Source organism: Dendrobates tinctorius, unplaced genomic scaffold (genome assembly GCF_039654945.1).
Source record: "Dendrobates tinctorius isolate UK_male_01 unplaced genomic scaffold, ASM3965494v1 ptg000039l, whole genome shotgun sequence".
In the NCBI taxonomy this organism is placed as follows: Eukaryota; Metazoa; Chordata; class Amphibia; order Anura; family Dendrobatidae; genus Dendrobates; species Dendrobates tinctorius.
The window spans coordinates 18,309,287-18,322,716 of NW_027361707.1; the positions used below are offsets into that span (position 1 = coordinate 18,309,287).

The 13,430-nt window shown below is 45.0% G+C and overlaps 1 protein-coding gene across 1 annotated transcript in view; it reads left to right on the plus strand.

The window, feature by feature from the left end:
* Positions 1 to 2,757: 2,757 nt before the first annotated feature.
* MAN2B2 (mannosidase alpha class 2B member 2) overlaps positions 2,758 to 13,430 on the plus strand; it is a 95,097-nt gene continuing 84,424 nt past the window's right edge. The window contains exons 1-5 of the mRNA XM_073574518.1: positions 2,758 to 2,942; positions 6,760 to 6,906; positions 10,030 to 10,135; positions 11,670 to 11,842; positions 12,700 to 12,815. Coding sequence (XP_073430619.1) covers positions 2,823 to 2,942; positions 6,760 to 6,906; positions 10,030 to 10,135; positions 11,670 to 11,842; positions 12,700 to 12,815 — 662 coding nt within the window. The 5' untranslated portion in view covers positions 2,758 to 2,822. The remainder of the gene's footprint in view (positions 2,943 to 6,759; positions 6,907 to 10,029; positions 10,136 to 11,669; positions 11,843 to 12,699; positions 12,816 to 13,430) is intronic.

Below are 13,430 nucleotides of genomic sequence, written 5' to 3' on the forward strand. Positions count from 1 at the left end.
GCACGACCGCCGATGTCACACAGATAAATCAACTACGCTCCTCTTAAAACCACCAAACACCTATCCTGCAAGCCATGCAGCATAAGCTAACTCTGACAGTGTGTGTCAGTTAGGACCCAGATTATATAGGTTATAGGAGTGGCTAACCATGCTCAGCTGAGAGCTCAGACTCCCAGGGCTCCCACCATGGCCGATTAACCCCTTGTGACGGAGCGCTCACTGAGCGGGTTGGGGTATACTCGCTTGGCAGCAATTATAAACTACACAGGAGATGATTCTTCCTTTAAACAAGTCCAACTTGGGTTTATTACAGAATCATAAACCACTCCATAACCCATGGCAGGGCATGTGAACCATACAGAACCCACAAACAGTCCGTTTCAGTCCGGTTCCGTTTGCACAGTTCAAATGTCTGACGTCCGTCAGGACACAATTCCCCAGGCTCGGGGTTACCTGGTTAACAGCACCTCAGGTTTTCCCCAGCCTGGCTTCATTTGGTTCCTATTAGTCATCCAGACCCTTGGTGCTTCCTGGGCCTTCAGAAGCTCCAGCCAGCTCACGTCTCACACATGGACTTCCTCCATTTGTTGCACACAGGAAAAATGTTGGACCTTCCTGTGCTCCCAGGCGCACGCCCCTTGGGAGATGTGTGGTTAACCAGTCCTACCCATCACCCGTAGAATGTAAGTCCGCAAGGACAGGGTCCTCTCCCCTCTGTACCAGTCTGTCATTGTAAATTTGTTTACTCTAAACGATATCTATAACTTTGTATGTAACCCCCTTCTCATGTACAGTACCATGGAATTAATGGCCCTATATAAATAATAATAATAATAATAATAATAATAAATCACTTCTGGTTCACCCTTAAATCCAGCCCTTTGCTAAAATACAGGTTTGTGGGATGACAAGAATAAATAACCACCATTTAAAAAGAAGGTGAATTGCTTCTTTTCAGCGCAGGAGTAGAAGCAATCAAATGCTACGGTCTTCTGGCTCCTCACTGTTGCGGTAACCCCATGCCACAAGTTTTTTTAAAGGGGTTGTCCAGGTTTATCAAGACAGTCTGCAGTTACTCTATATGACTGCAGACTTGTGACTCCTCACATCGCGAACAGCGTGCACTGTGAGGATTCATGTGACCACAAGTATGCGATTTTCCTACTATCTGCCACATTGTGACTAGAAGCGAACGGCGTCGCCGATTACACTTGCATTGAGCAATGTCAGACATGCCCAGCCAGTATGTGGCGGGAGTGTGCATGTCACATACTTGTGGTCAGCTCGGTATCACCGCCGACACCGGAGAATCCTCCCAGTGCATTTATAACAGATCATTCATAGTCACCCAGTGTACACTCAGGCTAATGAACAGCCACCAATCGCTAATGACTACCAGATGGTGGTCATCTAGTGTTGATTGACTGTCCAAGTTGAAGGAGTTGTCCAGTCAGGAAACATTGATGACCCCTAGACAAGAAAAGTCCTCAATATGAGATTCGTGTGGGTCTGATGCTCAGCACCCCCAGGGATCAGATGTTTTTTGTTATGGCACCTGCAGGAGGTAAACTCTCTGAATGGGTTTTGGCTGCTGGGTGCTGGATTAGGAGCCATTGTGTAAGGGTATGTGCACACGCTGCGGATTCATCCACGCGGATTTTGCAAAATCCGCAGATAAATCCGCAGGTCAAAAGACCTGCGGATTATCTGCGGATTAGCCTGCGGTTTTGCCCTGCGGTTTTACAATGGTGGAGATAGGAAACTGCTGCGGATTCCGCAGAAAGAATTGTCATGTCAATTCTTTCTGCTGTTTCAAAACCGCGCGGAAAAATCCGCACCGTCTGCACAGCGTTTTTTTTTTTGACCATTCATTTGAATGGTACTGTACACCGCAGCTAAAACTGCTGCGGGTCCGCAGCGGCCAAATCTGCTGCGGAACCGCAGCAGAATCCGCAGCGTGTGCACACAGCCTAAGCAGCTCCATTCAGCGCGATCACCTCTGTCCACTGCCATAAAATATAACCGGTGATTGGTGGGGTGCTGAGTGTCGGACCCCTCTGATCTCACATTGATGGCTTATCCTGCAGAATGGTCATTAGTATCGCCTGACTGGACAAGCCCTTTAATTTTTTCTTTCTGTGGTTATAACATTAAGGGCTCGCTCACACGATCGATGACTGGCAAAGAAGTGGATCGATTATGGTAAAGACACGCTGCTCAAGCTCTGATCCGATTGTCAGTGTACTGAGATCCGATGCTCTCGCATGAAGGAATTGTATCACAAGTGCGGAGAAGAAGGAGAACCTAATTTATCCATCTTCTCCATTGACTTTGTCCGCTTCTTTCCTGCCAAGAGATCCGGTTTTGCTGCAGAAGAAAAATGCTGCCTAGTGTGAACATAGCCTAAATCAGACTGCACTCAGTCTGTGCATCCGAGTGCAGTCCGATGCGTCATAGACCTGTATGGGTGCGCGCCATCCGAGTTCTGCAGTCGCTCTTAGTATGTCACTTTTTAAAGAAAATCACTTTATTTTGGAAACTTTCTGTCACTTTGCTTTTATCGATACAGTCGTCGTGCGTTTTTAGTATGTTTCTGCTGCAGATTTTCCTTATCTCAATGAAGCCTATGGGAAAAATAAATCAGCAAATTAAATAGCTATTTAGAAATTGATACGCTGTGGATTTCCTTTTCCTTTATGTCCAGCCTCCCCCAGATATAGGAAACGCGTTTGAGCTACTTTGCCTCCTCCGGCTTGCCGTAGAATCGGTTTAGTCCCGTGTGATACAGTGTTGCAGGGCAGTATCCGGGTCCTGGCGGTAGGATGCTGCAGCTGCTGCTCCTGGTCCTCTCCCTGAGTGGAGATGGCACCTCTGCATACCCCCTTCAGGTGTTTGTCATCCCCCACAGTCATATGGACGTCGGCTGGGTGTATACAGTGCAGGTACCGCCATAGCCTATGTATACATGTATTATGCAGTCAGCTGACACAGTTTAGATCACATGACACATGTTGGTTTCAGTTTCTCCACTCTTTCCATGCTGTTGTTCCAGTCTACCATCCCCTGCAGTATATGTAGCAGCAATGCCTGCTGGGAGTTGTACAAGATTTAAAGGGGATGTCCAGGACTTTAATCTTTGAGATGGGTCATCAATGTCTGATGGGTGGGGGTAGCCCTGTCGGTTACCTGTTGCTGTTGGCAACAGGGCTGTGGAGTCGGAGTCGTGGAGTCAGAGTCGGTGCTCATTTTGGTGGAGTTGGAGTCGGTATAAAATGGACCGACTCCGACTCCTAAAATATATAATAAATTGGGTTCAGTAATTCAATGCAGAATGTGCTGAATATTTTTTCATAGGAGTTTGGGAAAGTTATGAAATGTCCTATAAATGGCTGTTCTATTCCTGATCTAAGGCTACATTCACACACAGCGTTTTTCCTGTGTTTTTTGAGGATACGTTTTTCAGCTGCAAAAGCAGATCAGCTTTTCAAAAAACTGCATCACCTGAAAGGTTTTTGAGCTCATAGATAATGTTTTCAATAGCAAAAGCAGATTAGAAATCTGCTCTATCTATATATCCATTTATCCATATCTGTCTATCCATATCGTATCTGTACCAAAAAGAATGAAAACCGGGTAGTACACCAATATATATTCTGTTCTATCTAAATATCTTGATTATTGGATCATAAAAATGATTAAATGTCTGATGCTCACATTGTACTACAATAAATTTTTCACTTAAATATAAGCAATATGTGTGGGAGTCGGAGTCGGTGTAAGGGAAATTGAGGAGTCGGAGTCGCAGGTTTGGCTTACCGACTCCACAGCCCTGGTTGGCAGCCTAAGTGCTCAGTTGTGGCGCTGCACAGTATACAGCCCGCAGGCAATGCAGACACTATACAGAGGATGGCGCTGTGCACTCCGCAGCTTAGCTATTCCAGCTGATCGGCGGGCATGCTGGTGTCGCACCCCCCACTGATCAGATATTGATGACATATCATAAGGACTCAGGTACAGGACCATATTTTCCACAGAACATTGGATCACGCTCGGACCAGTGGTAGTATATGGGGTCATGTATGTCCGATTTTTTTATTTTTTATTTCCCCAGGTCCAAGCAAAAAGTCGCTGCGTGCCAGAGTTTGATCCACTATTCAGATGTCACTTACAAGTCATCGTTGGAAGCATCGGACTGCGCTCGGATGACATCTGAGTGCAGTGCCATTTATTATTTTTTTTCACAGAATGGAGAAGAGGGAGAAATTTTCGTTTCCGTCTTCTGAAAGGATCAAAGTGTGATTCCCATAATCGGCCCTATTCTCTTGCATGAGAGCGTATACTTATAGGATAGGTCATCACTGCGAAAGCCCAGAGCAGTGCCTTTTAGGGGGCCGATAGACGGTCGTATTTCTCATGCGAGGATCGCGTTGCAATCCTCGGAGTGACCGTCGGCTCTCCTGACCTGAGCGCGACAGCTGCATAGAAATCCGTCACTCTTAGGATCAGGAGAGGTGCCGGACCAGTCTGTGCAGTGCGATGTGATCCTCGAAATACGGCCGTCTGTCTGCACCCTTAGGCCAAGTTCCCGTAATGCGTATTTTTCTGCTGTGTATTTCTAGGACCAAAAACCACAACACGTTACTGATCCATCAAAGTAGATAGGATTTATATTCATCTCATACTCACTGTGCGGTTTTCTCATATTTTTTTTAATGCTGCAGTTCATTTGTGAATTTTGCAACACGTCAATTAATTTTTAAAAAACGAATCTGAACTAAGAAAGTAAGTTAATGTGTATGCACAATGTAATTAACACATGACCATTAATCAGAGAAAACAAAAAGCAAAAAACACCAATATCTTGAACTAAAAAGTAAAAAATAAACTGCAAATAATGCATAAAGGTAATAATAAATTACTAATAATAATAATCAATTAATTTTGTAATAAAATGAGTTTGATTAGCGAATTTTCCCCATAGACTTGAATGAGATGCGTAAAATCCACAAATAAGAAAAATGACCCAGCGTCATGCTTGGAAGCATGAGGAAATGATAAACATATCGGGAAATACATAAATAGTTGTATTTATTATGCCAGTCCTGATCCAATGTCCATCACGCCTTTTAAAAGGGTTATCCGGGACAATTTTAATTTTTTTTTACTATGGGCCTAAAAACTAACACGCAGGTTAGTTGCTAACTGCCAACCTTTTCTACCCAGAACCGGCTCAGAGAGGTCACTGACCGCTCCTGCCAGCGATTCTGCAGACCAGCTCTTACTTTTTCGGGCTGCTTTGTCGATGGGGCGTGACTGCCGACGTCACGCTGATTGACAGCCGATTCCACAGTTGAGCTGGCTGTCAATCAGCATGACATCAGCAGTCACGTCTCATCAACAGAGCACAAGAGAAGCTACTGCTCTGTCGACAGGACCTCGCCAGAAGCTGCAGGAGCGACCTATGATTGCTCTGTGCAGGCCGAGATCGCTGGCGATTAGAACAGGCAGGTCGCTAATAGTAACCACTATCTGCCTGATAGTTCTAAGGCTCATAGTAAAAAAAATTAAATAGTCCTGGATAACCCCTTTAAGAGAATTGGCACATCTTTGGCTAAGTTCACACTAGTCATTTTTTTTGCAGCCTGTTTTTTTTTTTTTTTTTTCTGCAAAATTTCAGCTGCTTTTTACAGTACCAGCGAAGTCTATGCGAGTTCAGAATTTTCATGCATAGAGCTTGTATTTTTTTTTTTTTTTCTTCAAAATGGAGCATGTCATTTCTTTCAGTGTTTTTCACCCATTTGTAATGAATGGGTGGTGAAATAATGCTGAAAAAACGCAGGTATCAAGTTTTTTTTGCATTTTTTTTGTGCCAAAACCTGATTCTGTAGCATAGGCCATGCTCAGTAGTGAGGCCGTGCTGTGGAGTCAGGGAAATTGAGGAGTCGGAGGTTTGGCTTACCGACCCCACAGAGCTGCTGTTTAGGGTGGTGATGGTCTTGGGGTCTCGGCAGTTTGAGCTGCAGTGATCAGCACGTTATGCCTTTTCCTATTAAAAGGGGAAACTTTTGTTTTTTTTATTTTTCTGAGAATGAACTTTGCATTTCATATGAAAATAAAATTGAAAAAAAAAAAAGATATTTGTCCTGCCGGACTGGTGCCATTCCTCCGATATCGGCACTGACCCCCTGGCGGACACATAATATTGATATCTGATTGGGTGTAGGATTCACTGGTGATATGATTGATAGGGATCTGACCGCTGGACCTGCACTGATCGATGGGGCAAATGTTATTCTCAGGTAGATACTTTTATCCCTAGTACAAAATAGCACAGCATGGCGGATACCTGACCGTCTCTCCATTCATTCTCTATGGGGCTTGCCGGAAAAAAGAGAGCGCAGTCCTCGGCAGCCTGACAGGGAATGGATAGAGTGGAGGTGGGCACACTGTAGATCCACACTAACCGGGATAAAAGTATCTCGTTCTGCAGATCGTCCCAGGGGATGGAGCCCCTGCACCTATTAATAAGTTATCACCTGTTATGCAGGTATGTGGGATACCTTGTTTTCTCCGGACAACCCCTTTAAATGGAAAGCTATTAAGAAGGGATAGCTCAGTAGCAGACAAACGTTTTTTAACCCATTACATACTCCTCTATGGCCGATGTCTTCCGCTGAGTTAACTTGTGTAGTCCTGTCTGTTCACACTTGTATTTCATATTTTCTTGTTTTAATAAAATATACAACGTTGCATTTTCAGGAGAGCATGCATGCCTACGCCGCCAGTGTCTACACAACAGTAGTGGATGAGCTGATGAAGGCCAAGCATCGCAAGTTCATTGTGGTCGAGCAGGAATTTTTCCGTTTATGGTGGGATATGGTGGCAGGAGACGTTCAAAAGCAGCAGGTAATCCAAGGGATAAAACTAACACCAAAGACTGGGGCTACTGCACTCGTACCTGTGGAAGACGGATGGAAATGGATTTGCCTTCCATAGAGCTACTTCATAACAAATCATTCAGGAAGCTCCCAAGTTTCAGTCTGCAATCTTCCTTCCTTTGTTCATTTTCACACCCCCTGATGATATACAGTTTGCAGACTGATCCAAGTTTCAGATTTTACAGTTTCCATGTCAATAATATAGGCTGGATGTGCGCTCTGTGTGTAAACCGGGTGCTGCTTTCTTCACTTGCTTTCATATAGCAGCAGAGTTTCCATCCTACACTTACTAACTGTTACGGTTCTGCTATGATGAAAAAGGATACTGAGACAACCCAGAGTGGACCCTCTGGGTCACGGCTCCAGAGCCCCCGCGAACGAGCGGACCAGGTGGAGCCACCCCCTATACAGGGAGTGTTAGGGGCAGACCCACAGGGGATGGAACAGTGACAGCCGGAGCCAAAGGGGTGACTGGGGTAGGTAACAGGGAGTAGAGAGCCTGGGCAGTCGTAGGACTGGAAGTTGCTGTGACCACGGAGCGACAGAGAGGTAGAGACCAGGAGGACCAGGGAATGACGGAGGTTGTAAGAGAGAGAGATATGTAGTAACAGCGTGGACAGACAAGGAGACCCGCAGACAAGAGGGACTAGGAGGCTACCAGGGATGGTGGTACGGAGGGAGACACAGGAGCAGGACCAGAGACTGGGACACAGAGCAAGCAATAGAAGGAGTACACGAAAGCTGCCAGAGGTAGCGCAGACAGTAGACAAGGTAGCTGAGAGGGGCCTGCAGGAAGAGTGAACGCTGGCCGAGAGGACAGCGTCACCGCACCGGATAAACAGGCGTCTTACCTGGGAAGACGCCGGGAAGAAATAGACGGTGGGCACCGCCATGTTGGGGGCGGGGCCAACCGTGTCACAAATCCCAGGAGTCAGAGCGCCGGGTGAACGCAGGCGCACTGAGCCGACGCCGGGGACACCGAACATCAGGAGCAGGAGCACGCCGTGGAGCGGGGACGCGCCGGGATCGCGCAGGTAAGTAACGGCACCGGCGGGGAGGCGTGACACTTACTTTGAGTGGTTCCTCCTTGTCTATTGTCTGATTTCTGCCCTCCGTGAAACTGTAGATATTTTCCTCCTCTCTACATATTGTGGAGATGTGAGTACAGTCCGAATTCCCCCTCGATGCTATGACTAAGGTCTTATTTTGACGAACCTGTTCCACATTCATGTTGTTTCCGTTCTTTTCACAGATGGGAAGCTTATGCCATTATAACCTATGCTGCTATTTACATGTACAGTAGGGAAAATAAGTATTTGTTACACTGCCGATTATGCACGTTTTCCCACCTAGAAACAATGGGAATGTAATTTTTATCGTAGGTACACTTCAGCTGTAAAAATAAAAAGCAGAAAATCACATTTTATGATTTTTTACATAATTAATTTGCATTTTATTGCATGAAATAAGTATTTTATACAATAGAAAAACAGAACTTACTATTTGGTACAGAAACCTTTGTTTTCAATTAGAGGTCAGAGGTTTCCTGTAGTTCATGACCGACCTTGTACAACCTGCAACAGGGATTTTGGCTTCCTCCTCCATACAGATCTTTCTGCTTTCAGGGCTGTCGGGCAACATTGAGATTCTAGACCTGCACAAGGCTGGGATGGGCTACAGGACAATAGGCAAGCAACTTGGTGAGAAGGCACCAACTGTTGTCACAATTATTAGGAAATGAAAAAACATAAGATGACTGTCAATCTTCCTCGGTCTAAGGTTCCATACGAAATCTCGCCTCATGGGGTAAGGATGGTTCTGAAAAAGGTCAGGAATCAGCCCAGAACTTCATGGGAGGACCTGGTCAATGACCTGAAGAGAGCTAGGACCACAGTCTCAAACACTATCGTTAGTAAGACACTACGCTGTCATGGATTAAAATCCTGCAGGGCACGCAAGGTCCCCCTGCTCAAGCCAAGACATGTCCAAGCCCTTTTGAAGTTCACCAATAATAATCTGGATGCATTGGAGGCATTGGAGAAGGTCATGTGATCAGATGAGACCAAAATAGAAATTTTTGGTCTCCACTCGCCATGTTTGGAGGAAGAAGGAAGAGTACAACCCCAAGAACAGCATCCCAACCATGAAGCATGGTGGGGGAAACATCATACTTTTGTTGATTTTCTTCAAAAGGGACAGGACGATTTCACCATATTGAAAGGAGGATGAGTCATGTATCTCAATATTTTGGCCAACAACTTCCTTCCATCAGTAAGATCATTGAACATGGGTCATGGTTGGGTCTTCTAGCATGACAATGACCCGAAACACACAGCTGAGTGGCACTGTAAGAAGCATTTCAAGATCCTGGAGTGGCCTACTCTACAGACCTGAACTCAATTGAAAACCTTCAGAGGGAGCTGAAACTCAGTGTTACCCAGGAACAGCCCTGAAACCTGAAATATCTGGAGATCTGTTTGGAGGAGTGGGCCAAAATCCCTGCTGCAGTGTGTGCAAACTTGGTCAAGAACTACAGGAAACGCCTGACTTCTAATTGTAAACAAAGGTTTCTGTACCAAATATTAAGTTTTGTTCTTCTGTTGTATAAAATACTTGTTTCATGCAGTAAAATGCAAATTAATTATGCAAAAATCATATAATGTGGAGGTAGAGTGTACCTGTGATAAAAATTACAGACCTCTCCATTCTCTGTAGGTGGAAAACATGCAAAACCGGCAGTGTATCAAATACTTATTTTCCCCACTGTATATATTTTTTCACGGACCGTGTGTTCTTGCTGAAATCATGGAGGTGTGTGTGTGTGTTGTCAGGCAGCACAGATGAAAAGTGACAATACAAGTTTGTGATATGACCACATCTGACACCCAATGGGTCCTGACTCCTGATCCTTTACATGAGGGTCTTGTACTTTGAATTGCTTGGTGTCAGTGCAGGCCGACTGGAACTATCTAGCGGGTATGGCTGGGTAATGCCCGAAAATGCCTATATTGAAGAAAAAGAATGTGTATTCAGATCAGCACAGCTATTGCCATTCTGCAGCCCATCCTCATATTTCTTCTGGTGGTCACAGGTGCATCAGTTGGTACAGGAGGGACGATTAGAGTTCGTTATCGGTGGCCAAGTCATGCACGATGAAGCCGTTACTGCAGTAGATGATCAGATATTGCAACTAACAGGTACCTGCTCCTAATTCCTTGGCCTAATTCAGATTTCCTGGGCTATGATGCAAAAAATATAACTCTTACCATGTGCCATTTATTATAATGGTGTCTTCATATGCAGGGCTTCTATATGACTGCTACTCCATAGTCCTTCCTGTTGATTGCTATGATAAACTGCGCTCCCACAAAGTGTGTTTTTTAATTAAATGTGTGTATCTGTGCATGTAGTATCGTGTGAGTGTGTTATTAGGGTATGTGCACACGTTGCGGATTACCCTGCGGATTTTGCTAAATCCGCAGGTAAAATGACCTGCATTTCTATAAAGAAAGAATTGACATGCTGCGGATTTGAATCCGCAGCAAATCTGCACAGAAAAATCCGCAGCATGCGCACAGCATTTTTGCTTTTACGTAGGCTAAAATGGTACTGTACAACGCAGCAGAATCCGCAACGTGTGCACAGACCCTCCGACACTTCTCAGGGATCCAGCGCCGTTCTGCTCCTCTTCTCTGTGACGTCACTGCTCTTCATAAAGAAAAACAACACTAAGGCCTCTTTCACACTTCCGTTTTTGACAATCAGTCAAGATCCGCCGATTTGGAAAAAAAAACGGATCCGCCATTTTTCTTTGCGGATCCGTTTTTTTCCCCATTTACTTTCATTATTGGCGGTTCTTGATGGATTTCCGTCCGTTGCATCCGTTTTTGTGCGGATCCGCCATAATGTTGCTGTCAGTCAACATCCTCAAAGACTTCCAAACGGAGCTTGCAACGTTTTTTTGGCCGGCGGATCCTCCAGACACTGATTTAACCCGAAATTCTGTCTGGGTGCCGGACAATAAAAAAAAAAAATTGTCTCTGTCTCTCTCTCTGTCTCTCTCTGTGTCTCTCTCTCTGTCTCTCTCTCTCTGTCTCTCTGTCTGTCTCTCTCTGTCTCTCTCTCTGTGTCTGTCTCTGTCTCTGTCTCTCTGTCTCTGTCTCTCTGTCTCGCTCTCTGTCTCTCTCTGTCTCTCTGTCTCTGTCTCTCTCTGTGTCTGTCTCTGTCTCTCTCTCTGTCTCTCTCTGTCTCTCTCTCTGTCTCTCTGTCTCTGTCTGTGTGTCTCTCTCTCTCTCTCTCTCTCTCTCTCGTCCTTTTGGCGGCTTTTAACTGACACAAAAAATTGAAGTGTGAAAGAGGCCTAAGTGAACACCTGCTGCTCAGATAAAAACAGGCAAATGTAGACGGTCTCAGATTACATTAATCCTAAATAGTATATACCGTGCGCTGAAGTTCACATAAAGCTAAAAATTCCCCAATTGCATATCCCTAGAAGGTCCTGGTAAATTCCCCATTGGTGTGGTAAGGGTGCACTGGAAACCAGTTTTGTCGTTCACTCACTGGGGTTGAATTAGATGAATCTCCCGGCAATAGAGTCGTTTAATAATAAAATTAATCATCAAAAATACAAGTTGCCTAATAATAGTGCCCACTATGCCAACATCCAGGTAATGTAAAGTTGATTAGCTACTAATAAACACTGTATAATACTATACATCTGTCCCTATACAGAGGGCCACGGCTTTTTGTATGAAACATTTGGAGTAAGACCTCAGTTTTCTTGGCATGTGGATCCCTTCGGAGCATCTGCCGTCTCACCTACCATATTTGCCATGTCTGGATTTAATGCCCACCTTATTTCCCGCATTGATTATGACAGTAAAGCTGCCATGCAGGATTCCAAGGTATGAATGTATTGGTATAATAAACAGCTTATAAGTTATTGCGTCAACATTTATGTGAAAACCTTCACAAATAGAAATAAACTGCGAAAATAGAAATCCCAGAATATGTTTTTGTATATGCATTGCGAGGGTGCAGCGATGGGGTGGCAGTGCATCCCTCTTCATTGTCTCTTCCCCCATTCAAGTGAATAACGCTGTCTGCAGCTCCTTGGCGGGTGCACAGCTGTGTAAAGAAAACTTATAAAAGACACAGCTCTACATCAGATTTCAACCTTTTCATTCTAAGAGTGGGTGGGATTCCCAGAATTCAGACTCCCACCCATCATAAAGCAATGTAATACTGTAGCAATAAGCTATACCTTTTATAAGTTGAAATATACCCCTTCCTTACATGAATCAAAAAAATATATTTATATCCATCCTGGGTATAGTCATGGAGCGCATTGAATATAAAGCAGTGTTTCTCTATGGCCCATTTCCAGGATGCTTTACCTATCTGGCTCCAATGCAATTTCTGCTCTGCTTTACTGTAGCCCAATAGGAAGCTCATTAGCAAATACTATTGCACTCACTCAAGTACTGTATGTAAATGTATGCGGTGGCTGGAGAGGATTGTACCCTTTTATCCTCCATCCTTTGGATGTAGCATTATGTTCCCTTGTGCGGCTCTCTGGTGGGGTTCCTGGGCGATGGGCCAGACTTTCCTTTTGAACTAGTATTGTATCTCCTAAAGAAAACAAGGGATTCATTGGTTGTTTGTTGTAATTGCCAAAATGAGTCCTCACCGCAAGCCGTGAAGCTCCGGAGGTAGGCAGCGTGGTTTACTCTAAGGATATCCCTTTCTTTTCTCTTTGTAGAACCTGCAGTTTGTTTGGCGAGGGTCTCGCTCCTTATCTGAGAAGCAGGAGATCTTTACACACGTCATGGACCAGTTTAGATACTGTACCCCTTCTTACCTGCCATTTACCAACAGGTACAGTAGTAGAAAGAAATGGGGAAAAGTCTGTACCCCCTGATACCCAGCACACTGGAGTTCTGTGAGACCACTGGGCGCCTCTGCCCCTCCGCACAGCCTGATACTCTCTGCCCTGCTGCAAGTCTCCAGTGTTCACCCTGCCGCTCTATTCAGATTCTGTGGCATGGATGAACATAGCCGAGTGGCAGTGCCAATGCTCATCGTCCGATCCATTGCCCTTCTCCTAGATGGTGTCTTGTCACTGAGGTGACTGTGGCCCAGTGCCTGGGGGGAATGCCAGTGGTCTGATATTCACCCATTTAAGTATTATCATTTAGCCAGTGGAATTGAGAGATGGCCTTAATTTTTTGAACTTAAGGTAGGCACTGTGCCTGGTGTAGTGTCGTTCTAAAGATCAGTGGGGCTCCCAGTACAAGAGCCCTATCTGACATGTCTCAGCAGCATGCCCACCCTAAAATCTGTTTTTATTAGGCTTGAGTTGATTAAAAATAGTAAATGGAGGCATACTCGCCTTCCAGGACCCCCCGTGGATCCAGCGCAGGCCATTCAGGAGGTCTGTGCCGATTCTTGAAGTCGCAACCTATTACAGACTATAGTGATCAGGTGACTAGA